The sequence below is a fragment of the Apus apus genome, chromosome 1 (genome assembly GCF_020740795.1).
Source record: "Apus apus isolate bApuApu2 chromosome 1, bApuApu2.pri.cur, whole genome shotgun sequence".
Lineage (NCBI taxonomy): Eukaryota > Metazoa > Chordata > Aves > Apodiformes > Apodidae > Apus > Apus apus.
The window spans coordinates 104,865,512-104,880,880 of NC_067282.1; the positions used below are offsets into that span (position 1 = coordinate 104,865,512).

General features: G+C 40.0%; 1 protein-coding gene across 3 annotated transcripts in view; it reads left to right on the forward strand.

Annotated features, from left to right (window-relative positions):
• The first annotated feature begins 10,740 nt into the window (after positions 1–10,740).
• The window catches only part of DMD (dystrophin), a 1,087,789-nt gene continuing 1,083,160 nt past the window's right edge, over positions 10,741–15,369 (forward strand). For all 3 annotated transcript variants that reach the window (XM_051641663.1, XM_051641654.1, XM_051641680.1), the window contains exon 1: positions 10,741–10,846. In XM_051641663.1, coding sequence (XP_051497623.1) covers positions 10,750–10,846 — 97 coding nt within the window. In that variant the 5' untranslated portion in view covers positions 10,741–10,749. The remainder of the gene's footprint in view (positions 10,847–15,369) is intronic.

Below are 15,369 nucleotides of genomic sequence, written 5' to 3' on the forward strand. Positions count from 1 at the left end.
AGAGGAAATGGACCTGAGGGTGCTGGCTGACAACCAGCTGAATATGAGCCAGCAGTGTGCTTAGGTGGCCAAGAAGGCCAACGGTATCCTGGTTTCTATCAGGAATAGTGTGGCCAGCAGAACTAGGGTCCTGTATTTGGCTCCAGTGAGGCTGCACCTTGAGAACAGTTTCAGTTTGGTTTTAGGCCCTTCACTACAGGAAGAACATTGAGGTGCTGAAGCGAGTCCAGAGAAGGGTGACAAAGCTGGTGAAATGTCTGGAGCACAAGTCTTACGAGGAGCAGCTGAGGGAACTGGAGTTGTATAGTCTGGAGAAAAGGAGGCCGAGGAGAGACTTTATAATTTTCTACAACTACCTGAAAGGAGGTGGTTGCGAGGTGGGTATTGGTATCTTCTCCCAAGTAACAAATGAGAGGATAAGAGGAAATGGCCTCAATTTGTGCTAGGGGAGGCTTAGCTTGGGGAATAGGAAAAAAAATTCTCAGTGAAAGGGTTTTCAGGCACTGGAACAGGCTGTCCAGGGAAGTGGTAGAATCATCATCCCTGGTGGTATTTAAAAGACATGTAGAAGTGGTGCTTAGGGACATGGTTTAGTGGTGGGCTTGCCACTGTTAAAATAACAGTTGGACTTGAAGGTCTTACCGGTCTTTTCGAACCAAAACAATTCTATGATTCTGTGAAGTCTTCAGACACATGAGAAATTTGCTGGAAAATGGTAGTTAACGTTAGGTTTATGTCACTGTTTGACTCAGGTCCGACAACAGTGCTCTTGATCCCCTCCCCTTCCCACCCAGGTAGGAAAGGAGAGAGAGAAAAAGAGACTTGGGATTGAAAACAAAACTACACAGCTTTAATTAAGCACTAATGATAAAAGAAAATATATACAATTATATACAAATGTGTTCAGGTATGTGCAAAAGCCTCTCGCCTTCCCCCACTCCCAGCAACTCTCACAGCACTCCCCTCAGATGGAACAGTCCTGAGAAGTAGCAGAGCTGCTGCTGGAGAAAGCAGAGAGTGATGAGGGTCAGGAGAGCTCGAGCCTGGGGGTTGATGGTGATGGATGGACGGAGTCCTCCCCGGATGCCGGCCATGGATGGAAGAGAAGGGAAGAAGCAGCAGAAAGGAAGTTGTCTCCTGTGATCTCTGACCTTCCTCTGAGCTTACGTAGATACATGGAATGGAATATCTCTGGCCAATTTTGCTGTCTGTCTAATTCAGCCTCCTATGGGGGGGGTCGTAGATCTCCCCGTAGTGTCTAAGCCAGCAGAGTGAAGGTGCAACCTTGAAGACCCAGCAGTTAGAAAAAAATTCCACTGTCTTATCAGCTTTAGCTAGAACACGCTGTTGCTAGTTAAAAGAAAGCTTACTGAAAGAAAAAAACAAAAACCAAAAAATAACAAACAGTAAAAGGAAAATTGGCTTCATCTTGGTTCAAACTAGGACAGTTTATCACCACCATTATCATTCAAAGCAGACAGTACATACCAAATGGGTTGTCCTGGTGCACTGCATGTGGTAGAGCTGTTCTACCGGACCTGTGAAGCAGTGCTGACACAAAGATATGAAAAAATTTGTCTGTTAACTCAGGGAATTATAGTTCTTCTTGAGATAGAAAATGAGCCTGTCTAACTTATTTCTCATCAGAACTTCCAGCAGTGGAAGGATGTCAAGCTAATGACATCTTGTGATATTGTCAGAGGATTGTACTTTCCTACTTCAGGAATTTTGAATGAATTTAGAAAAGATGTTATTATCTTAATGTGAACAAATTGAGGAATCCAGCTGTTTGGTAGAAGCCCAGTGCACTTCCACAGATGCTGAGAGGGGGTGCTCTGGGGGTGCACCTCCTAGATGTCCAGGAGAGGAGCTGACTCAAACCAGCATTTAAGGATCCTGGGCATAACCAACATGTAGGTGTGAAACCACATTCCCTAATGAGAAAGGGAAAGGAAAAAATGTGGAGTAAATCTCCAAAAATTTTTTTTTAATTACCTAGAGGTGTAGATGTTCACTCTTTTAATATGAAAAAGGGACATTCAAGCCCTCTTCTGGTGAAGTTGAGAAAGTTACAGAGCACCAATAGTTGCAAATGATGAATTCAGCTTTTGTTTAGATTTCTATCTTAAATTCCATTTTAAAAACAAAAAAATACCACTACCCTCCAAAAAAAAAAAACACCAACAAAACCAAACAAACAAACAAAGAAAACACCAAAATAAAAGAAAAAAAATATTTTGGATTTTTTTACTATATTTCTTTCCTGGAAACTCAGTTGGTTTTGTCTGTTTGTCCTTCTCAATTCATATATTGCAATAGAATAGTAAACATCCACTCTTAAATCTCCAATGTTAAAGCAGATTATTCATTAACAGGGGTGCAAAATGTGGAGTATATTATTTCTGCTGGCAAAGGAGAAAGGAAAGGGTGGAAGATCCTTTTCAACTTGACACCCACTTTTAGCTTGCATTGTGGCAAGAGTCCTAGGTATCGCAGAGAGAATTCACCTTTCTAAGGCAGTAAGTCTTTTGCAAAGTGCAAGGTAACTGCCATGTATTTTATTTTGTTTTGATTTAGAGTATATATTAAAACATCTTCTTATGATACTATGTAGTTTTATTTCCTTCTACAGAAGCAGTAAATATAAAATCTTAGGAGATTTTAGTATTTCTGAAATTTATCTCCCAGATAAGTGAGGGACCACATGCTGTTACTGTGTGCTCTGAAGTGCTGACATGCTCAGGGACCACAGATGCTGGGAACCCTATCAGTAAGTGGAACCCTGTACTGTATAGCTAGCCTCATTCACTGAGTGTTAAGGAATTAGCTTTCTGCGCCCTATATTTTTATTTTTTTCAGGAACCTTCTAATGCACCTAAAAGAGTCAGATAAGTGCTGTCTGTGTGGGGTGTTTGCTTTATTTTTTAAGGGATTTGCTAGTATTTTCTGAAGCAGTTACTGTTTTTTTTTAATGGACCTGTGTGAAAAAGTTGCCTGGGATTTTAACTTAATAGAAAAACAAAGCATTACAAAGCTTTGCCAGTTAAGGTCTCTCACTTGCCATCTCTGAAGATTTTGGACTAGTGTTAGCATTTACAACCCCATCAGTAAACTTAATCAGAAGTCTGTTTTTAATATTAATGCCACAACTCAAACCACATAGATAGTTATTTTTGGAAATATATATAGCAAAGAAACAATTAGAGGATAAGTTTAATTGAGGTACTACAGGAATTTGGAATATAGTAGAATTTTCTAAAATTAGTTCTTTAAGATATAGCTATCATATGCATGTTACCAAATGGTTAATGATCCATCAGGAAACCAATGCAATGAATTAGAATTACTGCTAAACCAGAATTTAACTGGAGTAGCAGTAGAAATGACCAACAGAAAACATTTGAAAGCATGTGATATGTGATCTCCAAAACATTTATTGAACAGCTGCCATTTAATCAGTTCTCTAATTTATCTTATGTGACAGTCACCTGCATTTGGTGAAAATTGGGAGAAACACTGAGGATTTTGCTGGAGAGCTATTCCAAGTGAGTGTTCATGAGCTCAAACCCACAGTGAGCTGAGTACTGTGACACAGGGGCTGCACAGAAGGGCAGGCTGTGGGTCTTCTTTTTTTGGTTGTTTCTTTCTAATTTTTTTTTTTTTAATTTTATTCCTGGTACATCTGTTATGCATCATCTTATACATGGACTGCAGCTGTAGAAAGAATGAACAAATTAAGATGCTTACGTCAGTAATTATTTCAAGCCTAGTATTGCTGAACAATGTCTTTTCTCAAAGAAGGTACAAATGGAAGAAAGTTAAAGCTTTGTTGCACAAGTCTGTGTAATTTAAAAGGCGCTGTAACAGAACAAAGTGGATGTTTTATGTAATTAGCATCTTAAAACTTCATTTCATCATTCAGTTTTGTGCTAATAGCACATACAAGACTTGCTTGAGGAAGATTAATAGTGTTTCCTGAAGAGCTAAAAGTCACTGATTCCTCTGTTAAGTGTTAAGCAGTGAAACTCTGTATGTTTCTGCTTTCTGATGTGTGTTAAATATTTGGAGAATGAGTTAACTAGAGAGTTTTTTTTCTTGCTTAGAACCTAGTATTTTAAATTCACTGTCACTGAAATACATATGCTATGTGAGAACAAAATGTAGAAGTCTGTTGGCTTATCTGTAGGCATAAGCAGAGATTTCTATTAAAAATCCTCAGCAGATGTCACATTTGAGACAGCATATTATCCACCATTGCAGCAGTGTTCAGATTACTGTATCACAGAAGAATATTCAAAATTAATGTGTAGAGTATCCACTTTTCAGCATGTTGTATTCTGCCATTTGGGATGCCCTCAGAGAGTTGTTTCTGTAACATCTTTTATTAATAGTTTTTTAATCCAAATTCTGTAATATGACATCGTGGGGTTGCTAAGGACATCTCTGTTTGCTATTGTTGTAAGCATGTCTGTAATAAAACTCAGCAAAATTTTCTTACATATATTGAACCAATATCACTTTGAAAGGTTGGTCTTGAGTCCTTCTAACACGTCCTCAGGTAAGTGTGTCTTCCTCACAGAGGGGGTGATTAGGCATTGGAATGGACTTCCCAGGGAAGTGGTAGAGGCAATGTCCCCGGAGGTGTTCAAGGAAAGGTGGGATGTGGCACATAGTGCCGTGGTCTAGCTGATGTGGTGGTGTTGGTCACAGGCTGGACTTGATGATCTTAAAGATCTTTTCCAGCCTTGGTGATTCTGTGAACTTCTGGTTTATGGTAAATGCCTCAACTTGGGTGAATTTCATACACCTGAGATTCAGTTAAAAAAGTGAAGATGCCTTCTGCACAAAAAATATTTGGATGATCCATCTATGGTGCAGATGAATGAAAAGTGTCAAACCGTGGGAAGTTTCAGCTCCTTACATGACTATCAGGCACCTGGCTTGGTGACTTGAGACACTCACATCTGACCAGTCTCTCTGGGCAACACTGTTGCCCTGTCTGGGTGACCTTAGAACTGTTTTGTTGAAGTCCCAGAACTTGTAAACATCTGTGTGGAGATGATGGTTGCACTGGGGTTTTAGTTTCTAGAGACATGACATTGTTCCTTTTCAGTTGTTTATGCTCATCCATAACAATTGTTTAAATCTCGAGCAGTCAAAGCTATATGTGTTAAAATTGTCAGAAGTCATCCTCTCTAAACTATTGATATATTGTCATTAAAATTAAAGTACTGATTGCTCCAACTCTGTGGGAAAGTGATTCTTTAAGAACAACTTTTATATCATAAGTCAGAAATCTTATAATTGAGAAGTAGTTAATAAAGAATGATAAACAGGAAGAAATAAAAAATTCCTGTCTGCGTTATACAAACAAACTTTCCAGTGCTCCCATTGGAGATGTTTATTAATCTAAACATGCACAGTATATAATTAAGGTATTTTCTTACATGATTGATTGATTGAATTAGTTGTTTACTAGGGGAGGGATGAAGTACCAAAGAATAATGAGAGGCAGAGAAAAAGGGAAGAGAAATTGACTTTCTTCAGGAGATGTATTAGCAAAACAAACGAAAAATTTTTGCTGGGTAAAATTGCATTCATTTTTTACATCCCAGAGAGAGTACATCATGTAGGGTTGAAGGTCAAGGCCAATCTGCCTGCTTCTTTTTTTCAGTGGTTTATTATCCACTCTTAGAATCATAGAATCCTAGGGGTTGGAAGGGACCTCGAAAGATCATCTAGTCCAACCCCCCTGCCAGAGCAGGGTCACCTAGAGTACATCACACAGGAAGGCGTCCAGGCGGGTTTTGAATGTCTCCAGCGAAGGAGACTCCACAACCTCTCTGGGCAGCCTGTTCCAGTGCTCTGTCACTCTTACAGTAAAAAATTTTTTCCTGATATTCATCTTAAACCTCCTATGCTCCAACTTGTATCCATTACTCCTTGTCCTATCACTGGTCTTCACTGAAAAAAGCTTAACTCCATCGTCTTGACACTCACCCTTTACGTATTTGTAAACATTGATGAGGTCCCCCCTCAGTCTCCTTTTCTCCAAACTAAAGAGACCCAGCTCCCTCAGCCTTTCCTCATAAGGGAGATGTTCCACTCCCTTAATCATCCTTGTGGCTCTGCACTGGACTCTTTCAAGCACTTCCCTGTCCTTCTTGAACTGAGGGGCCCAGAACTGGACACAATATTCCAGATGTGGCCTCACCAATGCAGAATAGAGGGGGAGGAGAACCTCTCTTGACCTACTAACCACACCCTTTCTAATACACCCCAGGATGCCATTGGCCTTCTTAGCCACAAGGGCACACTGCTGACTCATGGTCATCCTCCTGTCTACCATGACCCCCAGGTCCCTTTCACCTACACTGCTCTCCAGCAGGTCAGCCCCCAACCTGTACTGGTGCATGGCGTTTTTCTTCCCCAAATGCAAAACTCTACACTTGCTCTTGTTAAACTTCATCAGGTTTTTCCCCGCCCAAGTCTCCAGCCTGTCTAAGTCTCTCTGAATGGCAGCACAGCCTTCTGGTGTGTCAGCCACTCCTCCCAGCTTGGTGTCATCAGCAAACTTGCTGAGGGTACATTCTGTGCCCTCATCCAGGTCGTTGATGAAGATATTGAACAACACCGGTCCCAGTACCGACCCCTGAGGGACTCCACTAGTCACAGGCCTCCAACTAGATTCTGCCCCATTGACTACAACTCTCTGACTTCTTCCTTTCAACCAGTTCTTGATCCACCTCACTGCCTGATCATCAAACCCATACTTGATCAACTTATCTACAAGGATGCTGTGGGAGACGGTGTCAAATGCTTTACTGAAATCAAGATAGACCACATCTACCGCTCTACCATCATCTATCCACCTAGTAATTTCCTCATAGAAGGCTATGAGGTTAGTCAAACATGACTTACCCTTGGTAAAACCATGTTGACTGCTCTTGATGACCCCCATCTCCTTGATATGTCTAGAGATAGTGCCAAGGACAAGTTGTTCCATCACCTTTCCAGGGATGGAGGTGAGGCTGACCGGTCTATAGTTACCCGGGTCCTCCTTCTTGTAGACTGGAGTGACGTTTGCTATCCTCCAGTCGTCAGGCACCTCTCCTGTTACCCATGACTTACCGAAGATGATGGAGAGTGGACTAGCAATGACCTCCGCCAGCTCCCTCAGCACCCTTGGATGCATTTCATCCGGACCCATCGATTTATGGATGTCCAGATTATGCAACTGATCCCTAACCCAATCCTCATCTACTCTTGCTTTATTAGAGTCACTAGTACTCCTAAGAGGAAAACAGAAAGGGAAGAATAATAGCAAGAAACATTCTATCTTTCTTATCATTGTAATGTGTGAACACCACCATAATCAAATCCAAGCACACTGAATAAGCCAATTGATAGTAGCTCTAGGAGCAGTGAAAAAACTGAAACTAATAGACATGTCTTTGCCATAAGATATAGATGGAATAGGAAGAGAGATGGCCTTCCTTCCTCATGCTGTGGTCACCCAAATATACTGGAGTTTCTTTGTCTAAGTGTTTTTTCACTTGTCACTTATTTCTGTTTTTTTCAAACTGAGGACAGTTCTGTATAAGAAAAAAAAAAAAATGTATTTGTTTTACTGAGAGTCTAGGAGAGCAACCCATGGAGCTTTCTCTCCAAAGCAATTCATTCCATGTGGGTGGGTTACTATAATTATATCTATGTGGATGCTGAGTCCAGTTACAATAAGAAGACACCAAGACTGTTGTCTTCTCAGAAAAATGCAGAAAAACTGGAATCCACAGCTGACTACTAATTTGGTCTATTAGTATGTGGCCAGAATGACTGATACTGGTTTCTCCTCGCAGATTCTCCATTTGTCTGGGCTGTTTTTTCTATACAGCTAGTGTACACAGAAGGTGCTAGAACTAGTATATTAGAGTTCCCTTGTCCTCCCAAAATAATAATAAAATAATATGCTAAATTTTTGCCCACAGCAAAAATGGCTACTTCCTATGATCCTGATCTGAGTGGGAATTATCTGTGTGGCTAAACTACATTGTGTCCTCTTTATGCTGTGCTGGAGGGCAGAAATACCAAATGATAAACCCCAGTGGGTCCTTCTAGTAATGCCATGTTTATCTCTCTGGAAATATTTTCCATAATTTCCTCTTTCTTTTTTCCCCTTTTGACTGTTTCCTCATTTTTGTACTTCCTTCTTAAGTATCTGGGTGGGACAGAATTCTGCTAAAGTGTGTTTATGCCATACCACCTGCCCCCATTCTCTTGCCAGTATTATTTGGCTTATTAGTGTTTGAAATGTTTTTCTGGTTATTTCTATCTATAATCTTGCACAGCTCAAAATTCACTGAACAAGAAATCAAGCTCATGGTGAGTATTTGGGTAATGTAGGTCATCTCTGCAACTACAGGGTATATTAGATATGAACACAAGCTCATCTTTTGTGAAATACCATGTACATTCCTTGTTGCTGTGTCTATGTTTTAAATATCATAATGCAGTTAGAACTGTGAAATATTAAGCATATCTTTTTATGTACTTTGAATTTACAGGGCCTTTAAAATTAGCCCTGATTTATTATCCAGTTTGTTTTGACTCAGACATGGCTTGAACTCTGAACAAAATGGAGCTAACTGTTTTCAGATAGGCTCTTCATAGTTGTGCACTTTGCATCTATATGGTAGGACTGTCTCTGTTGCCTTTGAATGCAAAATTAGCTTGTTGATATGTGTTGCTACATACAGAGGAACAGATGTAGTAATTCTACTTTATTTATATGAAATCTCTAAAAAGGCATTTTCTGGCAGCATGCTAGGAATAAATACAGTATCAAATATAAACCACGCCAGGCTATGTTAGCTCATTCAGGTGTCAGCTGTGCCATTTAGATGTGGGCGAGAGCAGGCAGTCGGATCCCTCCCAGCATGGCTGAGAGCTCTCCCATGCTTGGCACCCTCAGCACCAGCCTGCTCCTGCACCCCTTTCATGTGTTTTGCTCAGGGAGCATTTCTGCCCCTCTGCCTGGGACCCTGGGACCCTGCCGCTAGCCCCTGGCTTGGGGCTTTGCACTGGGCACAGAGGGACTGATAACACCCCTGTGGGAGGCCTAGGGGAAGCTGTCAGATGTCTTGATTTTAAATTTTAATTTCTTTTAAGTAGAAGATTCTCTTACCGTGTTTTTTGTTGTTTTTTTTTTCTTCCCCCTTTCACTTTCTGTGACTTGGAGCTGCCCTAAGCTCATGTTTTCAAGCTTCTTTTTCATAGCCAACAGGTTCAGGAGCTTAACTGAGACTAGGAAATTGTGGGGGAGGAAAGAAGTGTTGAGGTGGGTTGTTAACTGAGAAGTTGAAAACCTCTTAACTAAGTGAAGACATGAGGCTTAAGTGGTGAAACCCTATGAGCCTTTTTGAGCCAGGGACATGAGAACTGGTGAGTGATGCTGAGCTGTCCACTGCTGCAAGAGCAAGTTCTTTCTGGAGAGCTGTGCCCTTTCCCCCTCCTCACCCCTCCTTTGCTATTGTGCAAAAGCTGAGGATGGAGTTGTTATTCCAGATAGTCCTTGCTCTCCCTCACTACTTCCCTTAACTCTTAACAGGTTTTAGCTAGGAATTGCAAATGTTAAAATCTTCCTTTTTTTTCTCTCCTAGGTATGGAAACTTGGCCTTGTGGGGCTGGGGATGTTTATTCAGCTTATAAGCAAGCAAATTCATTAAAGATTAAATGCCTTGACTCTGAACTGCAGGCAGGAGTGGTGGGAGGAGACGCAGCTTATTTAGCTTGAAGGATGATTGATGTGTAGATGTCAATTTCTATTAATATTCTTTAGAAATCACAGATGCAAGCATGATTTTCCCCCACCCCAACAGAAAATATAAATAGAAAGACAACAAAACAATCCTATCCCTTTAATTCATGACACTCAGAAGGAGTTAAGCGAACTCTGTTGTTTGAGAGTGTTCTCCACAGGGTGGCAAAAACCAGCATATGATAGTGTTCTTACCTCTTTAAGAATATCAAGGTGCTTTAGCAGAGCTATCCACTAAGTACTAAAATGTATAAAGCAGAAAAAGCAAAAGTCAGCTACAGATAGACCTAGAAAAATTGCTTAAAAATGTACCATTCCCTCATTAGACAGCTGTTCATTGCATGAAAAGAGCTAAATGTATTTCTTGAGGTGTAGGTATAAAAGCCATGTTTAAAATGAAACAGAGTTGAGAGCCTGAATGCACAGTGCTGTTATTCAGAAGTAGCTTTTGAGCAGAGACTTTCAATGGTAAGGTGCTGTTTGGTTGGTCACAAATCAGCAAACATATAGCTGGTGTGAATAATTCAAGCATGCACGGAGAGCTGTGCTTTCTGAGGAGATGAAACGCAAGAATAAAAAAAATCTTCAAACATTTGCAACAGCCTTAGAGGACAGTGCGAGCAACAGGATTTGAAACAGATTTGCAGATGCACTCTCTTTAGGCAGGGAGAATGCTCATTAAATGCAAGATGCTTCTGTGGCTCATGTGTTTGCGCGGAGGTAGAGGTTTGCAAGACTGACGTATCAGATAAAGTCAGGGTGGTTACCACACCGACGGCATAGCAGCTGCATAATAAATGATGGAGAGAATCATGCTAGGCATGCCCACCTAACCTAACTTGAATCATGCGAAAGGGGAGCTGCTGGAATTCAAATAGACTTTCTGGTTCCCAGCAGTCGGCAGTAATAGAATGCTTTCAGGAAGATGACAGATGCAGGGGAAAGATGCTGTTTTGCACTGTCTTGATTTGTTACGGCAGCCAACTTATTGGCATGATGGAGTGACAAGAAAAGCAGCTGGCATGGAAGGTAGGATTATCAAAGCTATTGCATCATTATGAATGTAATTAGAAACTGACCATGACAAAGCATATGCTAGAACGAGCTGCTGCCGATGGCAGAGGATTTGTTGCTGAGGTCTTGAAACTCTGAAAACAACATTCCTTGTGCAAAATGGATTTTGCAGTTTTATTTATGCTTGAGTTACCCTTTATTTCCTGCTTGCCTCCAAGCTCAGGGAATCGCTTGCTTGAAAGACAGTGTTGTGTTAGGCTGAGACTGAAGAATAAAGTATTTTCCAAGTCTCTGAAGCCTCAGGTAGACAGAAACTAACAAATGTGAAACAAGACTGGGAAAGGCTCCCTCTGATTCACTAGCAAGCTCTGACTGATGTATTGGCATATTCAGGAATCCCAAGGAAGTGAAGATGCATGTACAGAATGTTTTAGTATAATGAAAAGATATTATTGCAGGTCTCTGCTTTATAGTTAGTTTTCCGATAGGTTTTATTCCCCATCAGTTTTTAGCTCTTGACATTTATTTGGTTGTTCAGTATTATATAAAGAAAATTGTCAATATCTCCTGCAGGGTTTCTTAACAACTCCAGCATCTGTTTCAGCTATTGAACTGTATTCATATTTTGCCAACTTGATGCCTACCCAGCTGGTCTGTCATTTCTCGCTTGATTACTGCTCTTAATTTCTCTGTATCAGCTTGTTTCAGACAGGATTTTGAAAGCTGTTAATGAGAAATGACAGTAACTGTTAAATTACTGAGAGCTGGAGTATTCTATTATTTTTCTAAATATCAGAGAGTATTTTCATGTGCATTCGTATTCTGTGTTACTGTAAGGTTTTCATATCATCATTGGATTTAGCTGTGAATACTTTAAACTAGATGAGTCACAAACATAACTTTCAATTGACTATTTTGAGAAAGTTTGAGACAATTTAAAGTTGCTTACTTTGGTGTATTTATCATCTTAATATCTGTTCTTTCCTCCTGTCTGCCTTCCCCCTTCCCCCCCAGCATATATATTCTCTCTCTGTCATGGTGAGCAGTCATTAAGTGTACACTGTACATATTGAAGTATATTTTATCACCACTAGGGTGAAACCGCTGAGTAGCTCCGAACAGGTGACTTGAACAAGTTTAAAACAGATGTCACCTCTATTGGAGTGGGTTGCCCTGGATCTAAAAAGTAAAAGTGGTGTATTCTAAATGTAAGGCAGTACCTCTCTTTCTTTCCTCTTCAGAGGTCCAACAACTATTCAAACACTGCTTGATAGCCCACAGGATAGGATTATGTTAAATTATTTGGATTATTTTACCTTACAAAATGTTTTCTTTTAATGTTAACTCCCTTCTTCATTATGTATAAATTTTTTTCAAAGGTGATGATCAAGAAATCTCTTGCCATACTAGATACTCACTTCTCTGAATTCATTTTAAATTACTTTGCTGGCTGTACCCTATGTAGGCTTGTCAAAAGAGGATCAGGCTATTAAACACTAAATGTTGCTGACTAAAGCTGTGACAGTTTTAGAAAGATAGATGTTTCTAGATAGCAGTGAACCAGCCTTTAGAAATTCTGAAGGTAAAAATCAGTAGAACTGTTAGATAATTTGAGCATTTCCCCATTTCCCCACTTTGATCCCCTCTAAGAGGCATTTTGAATTACACTTTAGCTGCTAGGAGGGGACACGTACTTATTAATCAACAGGACCGCTATGGGGTTTGTATAGCCAAAAATAGTTCTGTAGTTTTGATAACAATTTTTAAAAAGTGAGAAAAAATAAGGTTTTATCCACTTCAGAGAAGTTCTTCTAAACTTAATCATAATTTATCCTTGTTGATGATGATGAAAACAGAGAGAGAGTAACCCTTGCAAACAATTTAAGTGCTATTCACCTGTTTTATATTGCATTTATTATATTTATACTCCTGAAGTTGCCACTTGCTCTTTGCCTCAAGAATGCTGGCTGGCTATCACAGTGCAGTAGCTACTTAAAATGTTCTTTTCCTTGTGATACTGGTAGTCATAACCGCTTGCCATCTGTGGCCATCATTCAGCTGACAAGTGATTTTATAGTTTGTTTATGTGGTTTATCTATAGCATTTGGTTTTAGCTTTCTGTTTCGTTGGTGAATTAAAACGACGCTAGGTGGAGCTAGTTCTTGATTATAAATACAGCTCTAGTCATAGAAGCCTGTCTAATGAGTAAACCCCTGATTTAAAAAACAAAAAACAAAACAAACCACCAAAAAACAATTTGAAGTGTCAAGCACTGATTTGGAACTTAGCCATGAAATTCTAGATCTGGTGGGGTTAAAGGAAACGATTTTTCTATTTTCCTTCAATTTCATTATTTTACAACCTAGTAATCAAAGGTGAAAAATAATAAGGAGTAAGCATCTATATTCAGCAAAGAGGGCTAGGAAGCAAAAGAACGGAAATAGAAGAAAAGAGGAGAGAAGCAGCAATAAGAGCCAGCAGATGTTTTCACTGCAGACATGCAGATATTCAATTGTGTGTCTGTTTTTAGCCTGACACACACAGATTTTTCTTCATCCTTACATACAAATCCTCTTTCCATCCTCTCTTCCTTATTGAGCTGACATCTTTCACTCTATTTTTAGATCCGGGACCAATTTTTTCAAATCTCTTCTTGGAAGAGTGATCCAAAAGGTGTGCAAGGGCACAGGAAGTTGTTACTCACATGTTTGCCAGCCACAAGTAACAAAAATGTAAAGGGTTATTTATTGATTAAGGTGGAGGCTGGTTGTATGTGCTCCCTCACATGATTCTGATTATTAATCTCAGTCAAGGATAAGAAATCTGCAGTCCTAGACAGTGTGACAGTACGAGAAAAATACACTCACTTCCAGGTAGATTTACAGATATGTACCATAGATATCCCCTGCCCATGCAGGGGAGTTGGAACTGGATGATCTTTAAGGTCCTTTCCAACTCACATAATTCTATGATTCTATGATTAATCCAACAAAGAAGAGAGAGAAATCAGGATATATGCTGATACTTAGGAACATGAACTGAAGAGGAAAAAACAGGAAATAAATAAGAAGTGCGAGATGAGTACAGGGGAAGGAACAGGCAAAAATAGAGATTAAGAATATGAGCAGGAGCAGTATGGCAGAGCAATGATAATTCCCATCAACATCTGTTGAGTGAAGCGCTTGCAAGTTCAGTCAATGTCTTGTTCTTGCTGTAGTAAAAGGAAATAGGGGTAGGAAAATGCTCAAGTCGGTAAGGAAATCTTGCCCAGGAGGGAAAGGACAGCTGCCTGATTCTTCAGGAGTACCAAAGTTTAGAAAGCTGGAGATAGGCATTTTAGAACATTAGAAACTTGAAATTTTAGTACTGAGCTGGACATGTGAGTTAGAATGGTCCTGAAAAGGTGCTAGACAAAACAAGTTGTGCTTGGACCCATTGTTTGTTGGAGGAGTCTTTCAAGGAGGCAGTGCTGCATCATCAAACTGAAGAGACATTTTTGATTATGAGCTGAGCAGCTGATGCTCAACAGCAGAAGCACGTGAGGAGATCAGATATGGTGGAGACAAAGTTTATTAGATTTACAGGATTTAATGAGGCTAGGCCATGATTATTTTTTTATTATTTATTTTAATGGATTAACCAGAAAGAAGACCTTTGAAGGGAGTTAGGGTGTCATTAATTCCACATCTGATTCCTATGTACTTTTATCCACCAACACTCCAGGACCTCTTGGTTTGAATGAGCACATCCTGATGTGTTTTGCATGATCCTTCTGACAACAGGAAGATGCACATAGTGCAGCTGCTCTGGGCTTTCTGATGCTGGTCTGAGGCTGCTTCTCTCTGCTTGTGGTTCCTGCTGAACAAGGTGGAGATTCTGGTTTAGAAATACCCACGGTGTGGGGAATTGAATGACAATCTCAGGCAAGGGTCATGAAGAGTTGAGCCAGGAGAAGAAGGAAATGTAGTTCTCCTTCTCTCTGTCCATTTTAAAATCCACTGCAATAGGGATGAGGGCAGGAGAAGGAAAAATGGCACATAAGGTGAGGAATGGAGGCCCTTCACATATTCCATCAGACAGCCATTTGATGAATGGATGGTAATCACCTTGCAAAAAATGCATGAGGAAAAGTACCTGTGAGAGTCAAGCTTGTCCAAGAATATTACTGAGCACCCGGTTATGTGCTGCCAAAAAGCTTTCCACAAATAAATATTACGTCTAATCAAAATGCAATAATAAATTAAGTCTATTAGCAAAGAAGGAAATATTTTTTTGTCCTTTGAGAGCTGGAGTTCAAACTCTGTGGGTTTTTTATTTATTTTTATTGTGTAACAGAAAGAAATTGCTAACAATTTTTGGGGGTAGTATTTGATAATAAATGCTGAAGGGTATCCTTCCCACCTCAGACAAGAGCTATTTTTTTCACAGAGGATTAAACCACCTATTCCTGAAATCACAAAGTTTTAATGTCCATAGGAAATGCTGAGATTTCCAGAAGCTGCTGGTTGTTCCTAAGCTCCATGTTAAATTCGGCATGA